Consider the following 15,003-nt stretch of genomic DNA (forward strand, 5'->3'; position numbering starts at 1 on the left):
GTTTTTTAATCTTCCACTGAGGAATAATTAGAAGGGCTAAATAAATTAGTGCATTGGATAATTAATTTAAACAAACAACACTAATATTGGCCATTTGTCATTTCTGTTAGGAGTGCCATCTGTGCAAGCAGAGATGAGCAAGCATGGGGCGAGTCAAAAAGGAGTGGTGTCAGGGCCTCTTTGGATCGTGTCTCAGTCTGGCTTCTGATGCCATTTGTCCAAAACGATTTCTCAAAACATCAAAACTCTCTGGTCCTGCCCAGCACCATTCCCCCACCTTGCACCTGTTAGCACAGGGAAGCTTTCTGCATGAATCCACCTGGAAGATGGGCAATATAGAGAACTGGGACCCCTAGGCCAGATTGCTTGTCTACCCTTTCCTTGCAGACACAGCTTTGCATTCGTCAAGTCAGACAACTCTCTTGTTTTAGATAGACAAGTCTCTATCGCTGTGGCGACGAGGGACGTGAAGTACTGAGAGGTTAAGTAACTTGCCCAAGGTCAACACAGCAAGTCAATGAAGCTGAGGCGGTCACTTCTCTTGGGCCTCAAACCAGTGTTCTTCCACTGTCCTGCTGTGGCTTCAGCTTGGAAAGAGAGGATTGCTTCTCCTCACTCTCTCTTACATCCCAGGGCTATTTCGGTGAATCATGTCTACCCTCTCATAGTATCCATCTTTTTAAAGAAACTCCACCCTATGGTGTAATTATTTCCATTTTTCCTGCTGTTTAGAAGACTGTTTACCTGCATGTCAGTGTTGAGTGTTGAGCTCCTTGGAGAAGAGCATCCCGGGTACTGTGACCCATCCAGGCAGAACCAGCCGAGCTGGCCAGTGGTTTCTCTGCATCGCTTGGCTGTCAGATAAGGGCCACCTGCTAATTGACTGGCACAGTGAAACTTAGGTCTGACACGCTCCCTAATGACACAGAACTTCATATTGAAGGATGTCAGGGAATCGATGTCGTTCTTCAGGAACAAAAGGTGTCAGAAGTTAGACGAAAATGAACAATCAAACTGTAAGAGTGCACCTTCCCATCTCCCTGCTCCCCACCCAGGAGATGTGCTCTATCAGGAAAAGATAAATCTAACCAAGCCCTTGGGACAAAGAGAGAGAACACTGAGGAGCAAGACATCAGCAGTCACTGGGCCAAAATCAATCCTGAGATGGTTGATAATCTGATTATCTGGATCAATTTCTCTGTTTCCTCCTCTACCCCCTTAGGACTAAGCTAAACTTTCCCTTCAGTGTAAACAGTATTAAGTGCCAATATCTGAAAAGCATGTTGGCAGGCACTGGTTGAGGACAAAAAGATAAATCTTAGATTGGATAGACAGAGCTTGGGCATTGAAAACTTAGATAAGAATCCTGGTTTTGCCACTTACTAGCTATGTGTCCTTGGATAAATCACTTAACTTTCCTGAGCCTCAATTTCAACATCTTTATTAAATATCTTTTGAGAATGAGAAGTAAATTAGATAATTTATTGAAAATACCTAGGACAATATTGCTCTAATGTAGATATTCTGAAAATGTTTATCTTTATAATTTATATGAGCTCCTCGGAGCCCACTTTTGACTTTTTGGTAGGTCTGTGCTCTTAGCATTTCTCCAGAAACCATGACAAAAAGATTTCAGAGACAGTATTATTAGCTGATATTGCAGTGGACTGTGCTCCAGAATCAAACTCAGTTCTCACAAATTTGCCTGACATAACAATGGCATGGGCTATGGAGTAGTATAAACCCTAAGAATTTTTAAGTAGATAATACAGGTGGAATTTCTGTATTCTTAAAAAGTTGCATTCTGGGACACCCCACCTGTAAGATTCATTGATATTCATTACCAGATGTTTATTGTGACTTTAGCAAATTTTGATAAATGCATTTTTTCAGAGCTTCGTTGTATCAGTCAGCTACAGCCATAATTTTGCTGCATAGCAAACCTCCCCAAACTCAGTGGCATATGACAATAAGCATTTATTCCTCACTCATGGGTCGGTGGGTCAACTGAGGTTTGACCGATAGAACTATAGGTTGGGTCCCTTCTGCTCCAGATGTCTCTCACCTTCCTTGGAACAACTATCTGATGCAGGAGGGCAAAAGAAGAGGGTAAACCTGACCAGACAGGTACAATAAAAGCCTCTGTTTCACATCATGTCAATAACATCCCATTAGCCAAGCAAGTCACATGACTAAGCCCAAAAGTCAAGGGGCAGACTCTCTGCCCACCATGAGCCCGGGGCCTAGATTTGGGTATATTTTATTACTGTGGAGGAGTCAAAATTTGGGGACCAATGAAACATTCTTCCACACCTGTGATACTATAAACTATTGCTGAAATATAACCCCTTTTGGTCGGATAAGGGGATTGTCCTTTTGATCTAGCTGATGAATGATATACATCTTGGTACATTGTAGGCCAACATGAGAAGATAGGTCTTACGTGATCATTATGTAGTTTACACAGATGTCGAATTATAATGTTATACACCCAAAAATGTGTATAATAATAATAATAGTAATGATTATAATAATAATGATTCAGTGGTATGCTGAAGCAACTAAACAGAGCAGAGGAGAAGAGAATAATGGAGACTTCCTGTGCACAGCCAGTCTTTAAATCCAGCTCACATCAGAGAAAATTATTACTGTCTAATGATGTCAGGGGTCTAACTGAATTGAAATACCGGCTTCCCTCTGATTCCCCATTATTTTCAGGCCATTTCACAAAAAGCAGCAATGTAACTTATATGTCTGGTTTCAGATAGCACACTAGATCAAAAGCATAGATTACTTTGAAAATATGTCCATTTTTCTAGGCATAACTCTTCTTGAATATCAGTAATATTTAAACTACTCTGAATCATTGGGTTGAGTTTAGAGGACAGAAGGCAGAGCACTGGCTAAGATTATTAGCATGAATGTAGATGAAAATCCTTCTCCGTCATTTAACAGAATGAAGATCTTCAGAGAATGACCGCTTTTTCTAGCATAATATATTCATCCACTGCCTAAGGTGTCAGGAGCTTAAGATTCTTTCTCACTATTAGCACTTCTCAAGGAAACCCAGAAATATTTAGGGGAGGATAGTCTCACTACTTGGCTGGTTTTCTGGGAATCTTTTTAGGTGGCAGAGCTGCCCAGGGATTAGTAGCCTAAACTCAAGGTTCTAAAGCTGGGTAAAAACTCATATCCACAACTGCATAGCTGTGTGACCTTGGGCAGGTGGTTTAATCCCTGTGATGGTCGTTGATGCTACTCACACATGATCAGTTCCCCTCACCTCCTGGCACCCAGAAGACTGGACCCCTTCGTGGTTGGGTGGTGCCATGTAACTAGTTCTGGCCAAAGAATTTTGAGCAACTCTGTTTTATGTAACTTCTGGGCTATAACATTTAATAATTAGTGCAAGATTCTCCAAAATCTTCTCTTGTCTCTCTAGTGCAACAACCAGCAATATTCAAGATGGTAGCTGCTTCATTAGCCTGGGTCTCAGAGTAACTATCTTTGGCAGAGTGTCCCTGGTGACCTGGGATAGACTTGTAGCATGAGAAAGAAAGAAACTTGGTTTTATTAAGCCATAATGATTTTGAGGGTTATTTGTTACCACAACTTAATCTAGTCTACCCTCATTGATACGCCTCACTGCATCTTAGTTTCTTTATCTGAAAATGAGGATAATAATAGTGGAATCTAGTTTCTAAAGTAATAATGGGGATTACATAGGTTAATATATATACAGTAATTAGAATAGTACCTAACACATAATCAATTCTTAATATATTACCTATCGTATATTAATTATTATTGTTATGCCATATCTTAACTTCATCTCTAGCAAGTTACCACTTTCTTTCAAACAAGTTGTTAGTCATATAACTTTGAGAAACTCGCTTACCCTCAAATTATATTACTAGTGTGTTAGACTAGGTGAGCTACAGTTTTAAATTTCTAGAATGAAAATAATGTGAATTTATTATGGAAGCGCTCAGGAAACCCATTCTGGTGTTTCAAAGATGTTCTATTGCTTATGGGAACAAAATGCCTGAGAAAACTAAACATTATCTTCTCCCCTTTTTCAGTTTCACCTACCCCCCCAACCCATCCACTCCCCAAACAAAAAGACCTATGTCCTTGTTACAAATTCTTCTGTATTCTATTCTGGAGATTTCTGCCCAGGAAATTACCTCTGGCTTGTAAATTCTTAGCCGCAAATAGGTTTCCCAATTTAGGCACCTACATCCTTGGTAGTCCACCTGCTTTCTGTTCTATTTTCACTGTATGTACATAGTATCTTATTTCATCAATAAGATTTCACCTGGCTCCAGGTCACAGCCCACCATGATCTTTCTCCTGATAGTGTGGTCTTCCTTAATCCAAAGGAGAGGATCCTGCCCTTACTCCATCTTAGCCCTGGCTAAAGTGACCACTTTCATACCACCACTCACAACACTGAGACTTGTCCTCTTAGCTTCCCCAGATCAGAGCTTTCTACGTCTTGATTTATAGTTGTTTTCTCCTATGTGACTCTGGCTGGATCTTCCTCTGGTTCCAAAGGCAGCCCTGCCTATACTTCATAATGTCAGCAGGTTAATATATTTGATTAAACTATTAAAATCACTATTTTTTAGGTTGAATATGGAAATTTTATACATTCAACCTATATATAAGCCCAATTTGGAAAAAAAGGAGGAATTTCACCATATACATATTGAATTACATGTTGGCTTCCATCAAAAATCCTAAGATATTTCTCCTTACCTTGTTGAACAGGAGACTGTTCCTTACAGACCATGCTTTTTGCATTTGTATGTAACCCCCTAAATTCCCCATCCCCAGCATGTAATCCACGTGTTTGTTGACTGACCAGGTGGAGGCTTTTCTTGATATCTACTGTCGACATCCATGTTCCCACAATTTTGGCTGTTTATAAAGGTGCCATTTATTATTACTTTGTGGGAGACAATAACACTTCTTTTCTCTAACCTCTTTCAGATTGAAGACATCATTACAAAGATGCAAGATGACAAGACAGGGGGTGTGCCCATCAGAACAGTCAAGAGCTTCCTCTCCAAAATCCCCAGTGTCGTCACAGGTCAGTGTTCTCCTTACAAGGTTTTCGTGGCTACAGGGAAAGGTTGCTGAATAGTTGTGTAGCCTTGATTGTGACCTGGGAGATGTCTAGGAATTTGTGAAGAGAAAAGATGATTCTTTAAGTTTAGTTCTTTAACATGGTTCTTGAAGTTGAGATCTGGTCCTTCTAGGAAGAAGGTAGCCTTTGCTGACCATTAAGGATGGTCTTACCATGAGCAGCCCTCTGTGTATAGGTTGAGGCTTCTGGGAAATAACAAGCTCATTAATAAACTGACTAGCCCATCAGCAATTTGGCTCACAGGATGTACACAAGCACAGACATATTAAAGAAATTATTTTAGTTTTAAACAAGCTTTAAGAAAGTCTTATGTTCAATTTCTACAAAATGCTTTTAAATTTTTTAACTAACTCACTGTACTTTATCTCCTGAAAGAATTGGTTTTAAAATGCTTTTCTGCATTACTTTGGGAGGTTTTGTATCTTTTGTATGCTCACACATTTTTTTAAAAATTAATTGTGAAATGCATCAAACACATAGATATAGTTTCAATAATAATAATAAAACAGGGCACGTATACCAGCCATGCTGCTTTATAAACAACACATATTCAATATATCATCAATATCTCAGAGCCACTGGTGGACCTACTAGATAGCATCTACCTCCCTTTCCACCAGAGGTAACCACTATCTCCTCTTATACTAATCAATTTGTTTACCACATAGGGATGTATCCCTTACTATCCAAATTCTCAGTGGTTCTTCCATTGTCAAAATGTGGCTAATTGCCTTCCAAATTTTAAAATCCAAAAAGGAGTCAGTTTGTACCACAAACCTATAGAATTACTGACAGTACAAAATGATGACGAGGCTATGGGGCAACTGGAACTCTCACACATTGCTGGTAGGAAGTTAAAATGATGCAGCTACTATGAAAGTTTCTTATAAATTTAATTATATTCTTACCATACGACCCACCAACCCAAAGAGACATGAAAACTTGTGTTCAGACAAAAACTTGTATTTATAGCAACTTTAGTCATCCTCTCCAAAGACTGGAAACAACCCACATGTCCTTTGATGGGTGAATGAGCAAACAAATAGTGCTCCGTCCACATTCAGCAATAAAAAGGAGTGAACTATTTATATATGCACCAACTTGGATGAGTCTCAAAGTCATTTTTTTCTGAATGAGGGAAGCCAGTCTCAAAAGGTTACACACCATATGATCCCATTTATATGACATTCTAAAAAACAAACAAACAAAACTACGGTGATGGCGAATGGATCAGTGGTTGCCAGAAATTGGGAGTTAGGGGAGAGTGTGACTACAAAGGAATAGTATGAGAAAATTTTAGGAGGTGGTAGAACTGTTCTCTGTCCTGTTTGTGGTGGTAGAGATATAAATCTACACATAGATCAAAATTCATAGACCCGCACACCAAAGGGAGAGGGAAGGAGTCAATATTTCCTCACATCACCTTAAAAACATATGTTCAGTTGAGGTTTTCATAAATATCCCAACTGATTATTCAGATTGTCACTCTTTGGACTCAAGTACCAAGTAGACTCGGATAATGAAAGATACTTATATTGTTAGTATATTATTAGTGTTCACTCATTTTGAAATTTATATAAATGTAATTATACCATAATATTGGCTATGATGTTTTCGGACATTTCTGAATTTTGCTTTGATAAAATGTTATTTAGGATTTTCGTATCTATTTTCATAAGCAAGATTTGTCTGTCATTTTCTTACTTACTTTCCTTGCTGGTTTGACTATCAAATTTATGCCAGTTTCATAAGATGAGCCATGGCATGTATCTCTTTGTTATACTGTTTCTGAAAACTAATTTTCTCTTTAATCCAGGTTTTAGGTGTTTAATTTATTCTTTTATTTTTACTTGTAGAAGTTCCATCTGTTTCTAACATGCTTGGTCATTGATTCAACAAATATTTATTGGTGTTTACTATTTTTTAAGCATTGTTGGGCACTGGGGATTCAGAAGTAAATAAAACAGATTGAAATTTCTGCTCCTGTGGAATTTAGATTCTAATAGAGGAGACAACAAAATAAATAAGAAAATTTGCAGTATTTTAGGTCGTGATAAAGGCCAAGGGGAAAAAATAAAGTATGAAGAGGGGATAGACGTGTTGCAATTTCAAAATGGGTAGCCAAGCAAAAACTTGCCAAGATCATTTGAGTAAAGATAGAAAGGAGATGAGCGATTTAATCATATGGATCTTGAAAGAGTATTCCAGAAGCAAATGCTAAGTCTCCAAGGCAGGCATGTTTCTGATGTGTCGAGGAACTAAGAGGAAGGCCCTGGAATAAAATGAAGAAAAGAATTGATAATAGAGATGAAGTCAGAGTGATAATGGTGAGCTAGATCATGTAGTCTCTTGGCCATTATAAGGCCACTAGAAGACTTTGAGCATGGGGTGACATACCCTGACTTATGTTTCAACAGGATCACTCTGTTGCATTCTGCATACTCTGGGGAGTTGGCAGGTTAAGCACTCGATAGGAAACTTATAAAAATGATGATTCAGACTAGGTGCTCAGCATTGATGATATGTGAAGGGGTCAGACTCCAATTCAAGTTCAAAGGCAGAATAGTATTTGGGGATAGATCATATGTAGAATATGAAAAAAAAGAGAAAGGAGTCCATAATAACTCCACACTTTGGGGCTTGAGCAACTAGAAGAATGAAATTGCCATCAGCTTTAATGAGGAAGACTGTGAATGGGACAGGAGATTTACTGGTTGGTTTGTGGGTTGGTTGGTTGGTTTAACTGAAGCATGAGAAATCAGAAGATCTATTTTAGGTATGTTTTAGAGACTTATTAAACATTTAATTAGAAAAATGAGGATAACATTAATCTACAGGAAGTAGCTCTACTGCAAAGCCCATCTCTGTACTGTCCAGCTATCATGCTGAGTTGAAAATGTCACCAATTTATACAAATTGTCCCAAAAGTAAAAAACAAAACAAAACAAAAGGTGAAGACAAAAAAGAAAAAAGAGGAAGCGTTAATGACTTATGCCAAATAAGTACACTAATGCAAAGAAATATGCAGACGTGTACATTGTAATGAATCGAATGAGTGAGTCTGGGTGAGAAACTCCAACTGAAGGCTTTAGAATATAAGGAAAAGTTCTCTGAACAAGGCTATATTCACCAAAGGGGAAAAAAACCCACATTGAAATAAAGGGGAAAAAATATAGACCTGGGGAATATGGACTTTGACAAAAAGAATTTGTGAGGAATGAGAGTAGGGGTGAGAGGAAGATAGAGTTGTAAGAAGAGCAAATAATTGAAATAAAGAAAGTTTTCTAGAATTCACAGGTGACATCAAAGAGACCCCTGGTACCCAATGACCCAAAAAGATCAGTGTGGATGTTTTTTCTTTCAGATAGGTCCCTTCGAAGCAGGCGTTGTGATGCTTCTGTTTATGGGCTTCCTAATATGTTGGTGCCTATCAGTCAGAATCAAGGACACAAGAAGTAGTGGACAACAAGCTCCTATTTAGATCAATAAAGACTATCTTCATTTTTATTAAATTTATTTAAATTTACTAAATTTCTTTTAATTAAATATTAATTATCGATAAAAATCTGACCAATAACATTAGCTCAGATATTTAAATGCCAGAAGGCAAAGAAGAGAATGTAATGGGAAAAGGTTTTATTTTCAACAAAAATGATCCAAATAAGTACTTTTTGTCCAGGCGCTATATGGGTCCTGTAGGAATTCACCAAATAAATTTAATTTGTAAGGTGGAAGGTCAAGAAATACCCACCACTTCTCATGTCACTGATTCCAGTGGATAGGCCTTCTTTTTGAATAGTAAGTAATAAAGGTGGTAGTTGGAGCCAAGATGGTGAGGTTTCTGAGTCTGCAACTTCCAGCCTGCCAGCCCTAGCCACTCGCCGCCTGTCCTACATGTGATAGACGTATCCTGGGCCGATTGCCTGCCAACTCCAGGAAACCAGCCAGGTAGCATGGCCTTGCCCATCTGTCATCAATAGTTTTTCAAGGATAATTCTCCATCACCTGAATGTCATGAAGAAATTTCCAGGGACTTTGAAGATTCGTTTCTTCCAGGCCACCCTCAGAAACACAAATTTCTAACATGTAAGAGACATAAGATACATCTAGTCTCACTTACTCCTGCAGACAGGAAAATTGAGTCCCAGAGACATGATGTAATGTGTTCAAAACTCATGCAGCTTGTTAAGGACAGAACCAAAATAGAATCTGGATTCCTCAGTACTATTGCAATGCTGTTTCCATTACCTCATGTAAAAAAATATAGACTCTTGAATTGGAACAGCTCCTTACAGTTGTCTGATACATACCCTCTGAACATGAGAATCACTCGAGTAGTTTGTTCAAAATATAGACCTTGGGACATCCCCATGGGCCTGAGCTCAGAACCCCCTATTTTCAGCATCTGCTGACATTATCTAATACAGCTTGTCTGAATTTAGGAATCAGTACAACAACCATATTGCCACAAATTGTTCTGCAGCCTCTGTTTTAATAACTTCTAATGTTGGATGTCATCTTCTCTTATTCCACTTTTAGACAGCTTTTACCTGTAGAAACTTCTTCCTTTTAATAAACCGAAACTTACCCACTTCCTTGTAGTTTCGACCCATTAGTCCCAATTCAGCCTCTTTCTCACAAAAAATAGAGGAATTAATTTGATTAAAAACATACCTACCTCTTTCTTATGAATTTTTATTATACAAATAATATTCAGATGATATGCTAGGTATATGTATGCATGCGTATTCTTTCATGTGTACATTTTTACCTCTTTTCATAGTCTACATACTTATTTTTAATGGCTTTACATTGATAGAAACATTTAAAAGTATTTTCCTTATGGCTTCTTGGCAATGCAGTTTGGGTGAAGGAGTTTAGGGCCGCACTCTGTTAGTGTGACTTGAGCTGGTATATGTGTGACTTTGGAGCTGGTCACCAGTCTCTCTTGGCCTTAGTTTCTTCATTTGTTATTTAATAGGTTTGAATTAAACAGTATTTGTAATCCATTCTGGCTCTGATCTTCTGTGGTTCTTCACAGGATATATGTGAAGGCCTGAGAAGTTAGTGCTTTCTATTTAGTCTTCTAGATGTTCTAACTGAATCTACACCTGAATTAATCCAGGCCATCAATTTCTTCTTAAATTGTGAAACTCCCAGTTGAGAAGACAAGAGAACTAGAATAAGAAACCTGAGAGTTACCCCAAATTAGTCAACATTCTTTGTCTTTGTTACTCTCCTCTGTTTCTGCATCATTGAGAGGAAAATGACCTTAAAAAAAAAAAAAGGACTCAAGAAGGAGATAATTTGTTGGGTGCCTACAGTATGCTGAATGGTGATCCCTCAAATTATCAGGTCCTAACTCTTGAAATTTGAAAAGTTTATCTTACTTTGATAAAGGGTCTTTGCATTGTGATTAAGGATTTTGAGATGGCGAGATTATCCTGGATTCTTGCAACCATATGTATCCTTATAAAAGAAAGTTAAAGATTTGACACAGACAAAAGAGAAGAAGGCCATGTGACCACAGAGGTAGAAATTAGAGTCATGTGACCATAAGCTAAGGAATGTCAGCAGCCAACCGACACTCTCCCAGGGCTTCTAGAGGGAGTATGGCCCTGCAGACATCTTGATTTGGGCCTAGACTTCTGACCTCTAGTCTGTGATTGAATACATTTCTGTTGTTTTAAGCCACAGAGTTTGTGGTGATTTGTTCCAACAGCCATTGAGAACTAATAGAGTGCTAAAACTGCACTGAACACATTGTAGCATGAAGAAAATAGGAGGATACATGATGTCTTAGAAAATTGAGGTGTTACTAATTGAAAAAAGAAACAGGTACAAGTTTACAAATAGTTTTATTCCAAAATTTTAGGGGAAAATATAAATTATAGTATTAATTCTGAAAGCAAATTGCACTGACATGTACCTTTGTGGTATAATTGCTCAATGAGTAGTCAGCTAAAGTTGTGTAATAATGCTATAACAAAAATCTTATTTGTCCAGATCTCAATGTAGTTTAATACACATTTCAGATATTCTAAGTAATCTTATTACTCTTACATTTGTGATGAATTAAATTAATTAGTAGTATATAAACATAATTTATTTTCAATTAGCATGCCAAAATATTACTTCCCTCAAATAGTCACTTTGAGAAGTGGCATATTTTTCTCTTGGATTATTTCCAGAATTTCTTTCTGATAAGACCTTGTAAAGCTTTTAGAATTTGTTTAAATATCCTCAATAGAAGCAAAGCCATAAATCTGTATATGTATACATTTGCACGCACACACGTATATATGTACTATTAAAATAGATTTTGAGATTTCTGCTTTGGAAAACGGGGAACTAGCCTACTCAGACCAACCAGCTGGCTGAGAGCAACTACAAAAGCTGGGGGGGGGGGAAATCAACTTGATGTCATTGGAGAGTTTTAACAAGAAAGTGAAGAATTATTAGGCCAACATTTATGATAAAATGAAAATCTACAGATATAATCCTGGCTTTGGAGATTGTTTTTGCCCCAGGGACATTTGACAATCTAAAGAGGCAACTCCAAAGCTGAGGGTGCTTTTACTACATCATAGGATAACTTAATTCAGAGTCTGAAGACCATGGTAGATGGGAGACCTTGATAAATTCAGCATTCTTTGAGACTCCGGAAGGCTTAAATGAGATGAAAATATCCAACCTTGACACAGCCTGAAGGCCAGCTTCCAGTAATTAGAATAGGCAAGAAATTCTAAATTGTTGACATTGGTGAAAAGTGATCCCAGATCATTGGTGCCCTGGGCACTTGGAAGAAACAGATAACTTTATTCTAGTCCTCAAATAATTTCTATCAACAACTTTCCAAATATGAGGTCAGTACCTAATTACAAATAACCAGGCACATAAGGAGACAAGTTAACATGAATGAGGACAAGTAGAAATAACAGATGATAGAAACAAACTCAAAGGAGCACAGACATCAAAATTATCAGACACTAATTTCAAAATAATTGTCATGACTGTTAAAGAGATAGAGAGCGAAAAAGAAAATTTTAACAAAAACTGCAAATTGTTTAAAAAAAACCCATAGAATATTTTTCATGGAAATTCTAGAACTAGATAAAATTATTAACCAAGACTAAGAATTCAGTGCATGAGTTTAATAGTATATTAAATGTGGTTAAAAAGAGAATTGTACTGAAAATCATTCAAAAAATCCAGAATAAAAACAGAGAATGAACAGTATAAATAATTGAGAAGAAGGGGGGTGGGGAACATATATGAGAAGGTTAAACTAATGTTTAATAGAGTCTCATACATAGAAGAGAGAGAGAATGAGGCAGAAGCAATATTTGAAGAGATTTTAACTGAGAATCTATTCAAAACTAATAAAAGACACCAGCCCACAAAGTCAGGAAGCCAAACAATCCTCAAGCATTAAAAAAAATAAACCTACATGTAGATACATCATAGAAAAAATACAGAACACTGAAGACAAAGATAAAAATTGTAAAGACAGCAAGAGAGAGAGAGAGAAAAAAAGATGTAACTTTAAAATAGCAACAATTAGTCTGACAGCTAGATTTTCTTGAGAAACAGTAAAAGCTGAACAACAATAAGCTGAGAGCAAATAATTGTCGATCTAAAATTCAGTGCATGGGTTATGTGAGCCATACTTTCTCCATTGCAATTATTCAACTCTACCCCTGTAATACAAAAGCCACTGCAGATAATATGTAAATGAGCAGACATGGTTGTGTTTCTATGAAAATATTCACAAAATAGGTAGCAAACCATAGTTTGCCTACCTGTGCCTTAGATGTAGCTCATAAACAGGATATTGAGCAAAAAAGAAGGGAGGGATATTGCAGAAGGATATATAGTATGCGATTTTGTTTATATAAAATTCGAAAAACCAACTATGGAATGATAGTATCGACGAATATATAATAGGTGGTATATGTGACAGGAAAATATGGAAGTGACTACCATTTACCTCTAAAGGGCAGTTTATATTGTAATTGAGATAATACATTTAAGGAACTCCTGGAGGAGTGTCAGGAAAATTTTTTAAGCTTTGTTATGGTAACATGAATTTTTAAAAATATATTAAACAGTACATATTTATGTGTAATGTTTCATAATTTTTTTAAGTTTTTTTAAATTTTTCATAAAAACTAATTCGAAGTCAAGTTAGTGAATAAGGTCTAGGAAATAATAGTTGCCAGTACTAAATGTCAATTTTGGTTTGAATAAAGTATGACTCTGAATAAACGAACCTGATTTTCTTGTCTTTATAAACTGGTTTGTAAGTTTATTTCAGACGAGATTTCCAAACATTTGTAGCACAGCCACTACTGATCAAAATAAGGAGACAGCCTCTGAGGGGCCAAGTCTAAAAAAGACAATGCTTGATTAAATATTGACTATGCTGTGTTTGCCTTAACAAATATAACTCTACTATGACGCATTTCATTTAAATGTATGCATTTTTACTTTCTTCTGATGAGGTTAATTTTAAAAACAACATCCTGAAATTCTGTCAAGTTATTATGAAAGCAAAAGGCGTAACTCTCATATTTTTGGCCTTTGTGCCATTAAAATCTTACTCTAAATGTCACATTCATTCATCTTTTTCACATTTTTTTCTTGACTTTTTTTTTCCCTTCAAGAAGAATGCTAAGTGGAATGAAAAAAGGAAAAAATAGCTCATTTATTATAAGTGAAAATGTATCACACAATGCTCTAATTCATGCTTTAGAATTTTATAGAAACACTTCTATCGAAAAGTCTATTTCAGAGTGAGGTGAAATTTAAGGGAATGAAGTCCAGATTTATTGTACCTGACCCAGGGTCACTGAGTCTTTTTAAAGAATCAGGTGACTAATGGGGGTACCGCACCCCGTAACAAGGGGTGGTAGGTTAGCAATGATGACTATTGATTTCATTGAGTCTTCTATACACTCAAGTGGCTGGACGTGTGGCTGGTAGGAAGACAGGCAAAATCATGTAGCTGATAGGAAGTCTATACAAAGATTGTGAACATGGAAACCATTAATTTTCAGCTTAGCTCCTTGTTCAGTGATTTTGTTCTAAGTGCAATGGTAGCAGATAAAGCTTTAATTTATGGAAACACAAAACATTTTTACCGGTATTTTAATAATTATGGCGTGTTTTACATATAAAAAATTTTAAGCCAAATTTAGAAGTTATCATTGTGTCATCTATGAAGGCTTTTTTTCCCCTTCAACATACTGGCTTTAATAAGGCATGTTCTGCGCAAATAAAGCCTAATTCTACCCTCAGTTGCAACCAGCGAAAAGTTGAAGTCATTTTTATATAAAACTTGAATTGTAACACTCATCTGGTTTTGGGTTCTAAGACATCATTTTCTAGATCCAAGAACAAGATCTTCTGCAGAGTTCTACCCTATATATTCTTCAGGTAATATGCCCTTGAAGTATTATTTTTCTGAGAATTAACGATGACAGCAACATTTGTTGAATCCATCATAGCTAACATTCGTTGACTATCATATTATCTAAAACACTCCCATCTTTATCCTGATATATAAGCACACTGCTGGGGTAAAGAATAGATTGGGGCATCCAAAAAGGTCATTCTCCAGAGTCACTGTCCATAAATTTTCCTAAACAACACTTCTCAAATCCAAGTATTCCTCCCTCCAACCAAGTGAGGATCCCAGAGAAGCGCTGGTGATGACTAGGGGTGCCACAGGAGGGCCGCATTGAATCCTCTCCCTAACCAGATTCTTGCTGAGCTCTCGAACCCGTAGACCTTCCCCACTTCTGCCACCAGAAAGAGAAATATGGAAAAGTTTATGGAAAGCTTGGCAG

The 15,003-nt window shown here is 37.0% G+C and overlaps 1 protein-coding gene across 10 annotated transcripts in view; it reads left to right on the forward strand.

Annotated features, from left to right (window-relative positions):
- Positions 1-15,003, forward strand: part of RGS6 (regulator of G protein signaling 6) — a 450,793-nt gene that overhangs the window by 301,840 nt on the left and 133,950 nt on the right. For all 10 annotated transcript variants that reach the window (XM_016118653.2, XM_016118651.2, XM_016118656.2 and 7 more), the window contains exon 3: positions 4,996-5,095. In XM_016118653.2, coding sequence (XP_015974139.2) covers positions 4,996-5,095 — 100 coding nt within the window. The remainder of the gene's footprint in view (positions 1-4,995; positions 5,096-15,003) is intronic.

Source organism: Rousettus aegyptiacus, unplaced genomic scaffold (genome assembly GCF_014176215.1).
Source record: "Rousettus aegyptiacus isolate mRouAeg1 unplaced genomic scaffold, mRouAeg1.p scaffold_m13_p_3, whole genome shotgun sequence".
Classification (NCBI taxonomy): Eukaryota; Metazoa; Chordata; class Mammalia; order Chiroptera; family Pteropodidae; genus Rousettus; species Rousettus aegyptiacus.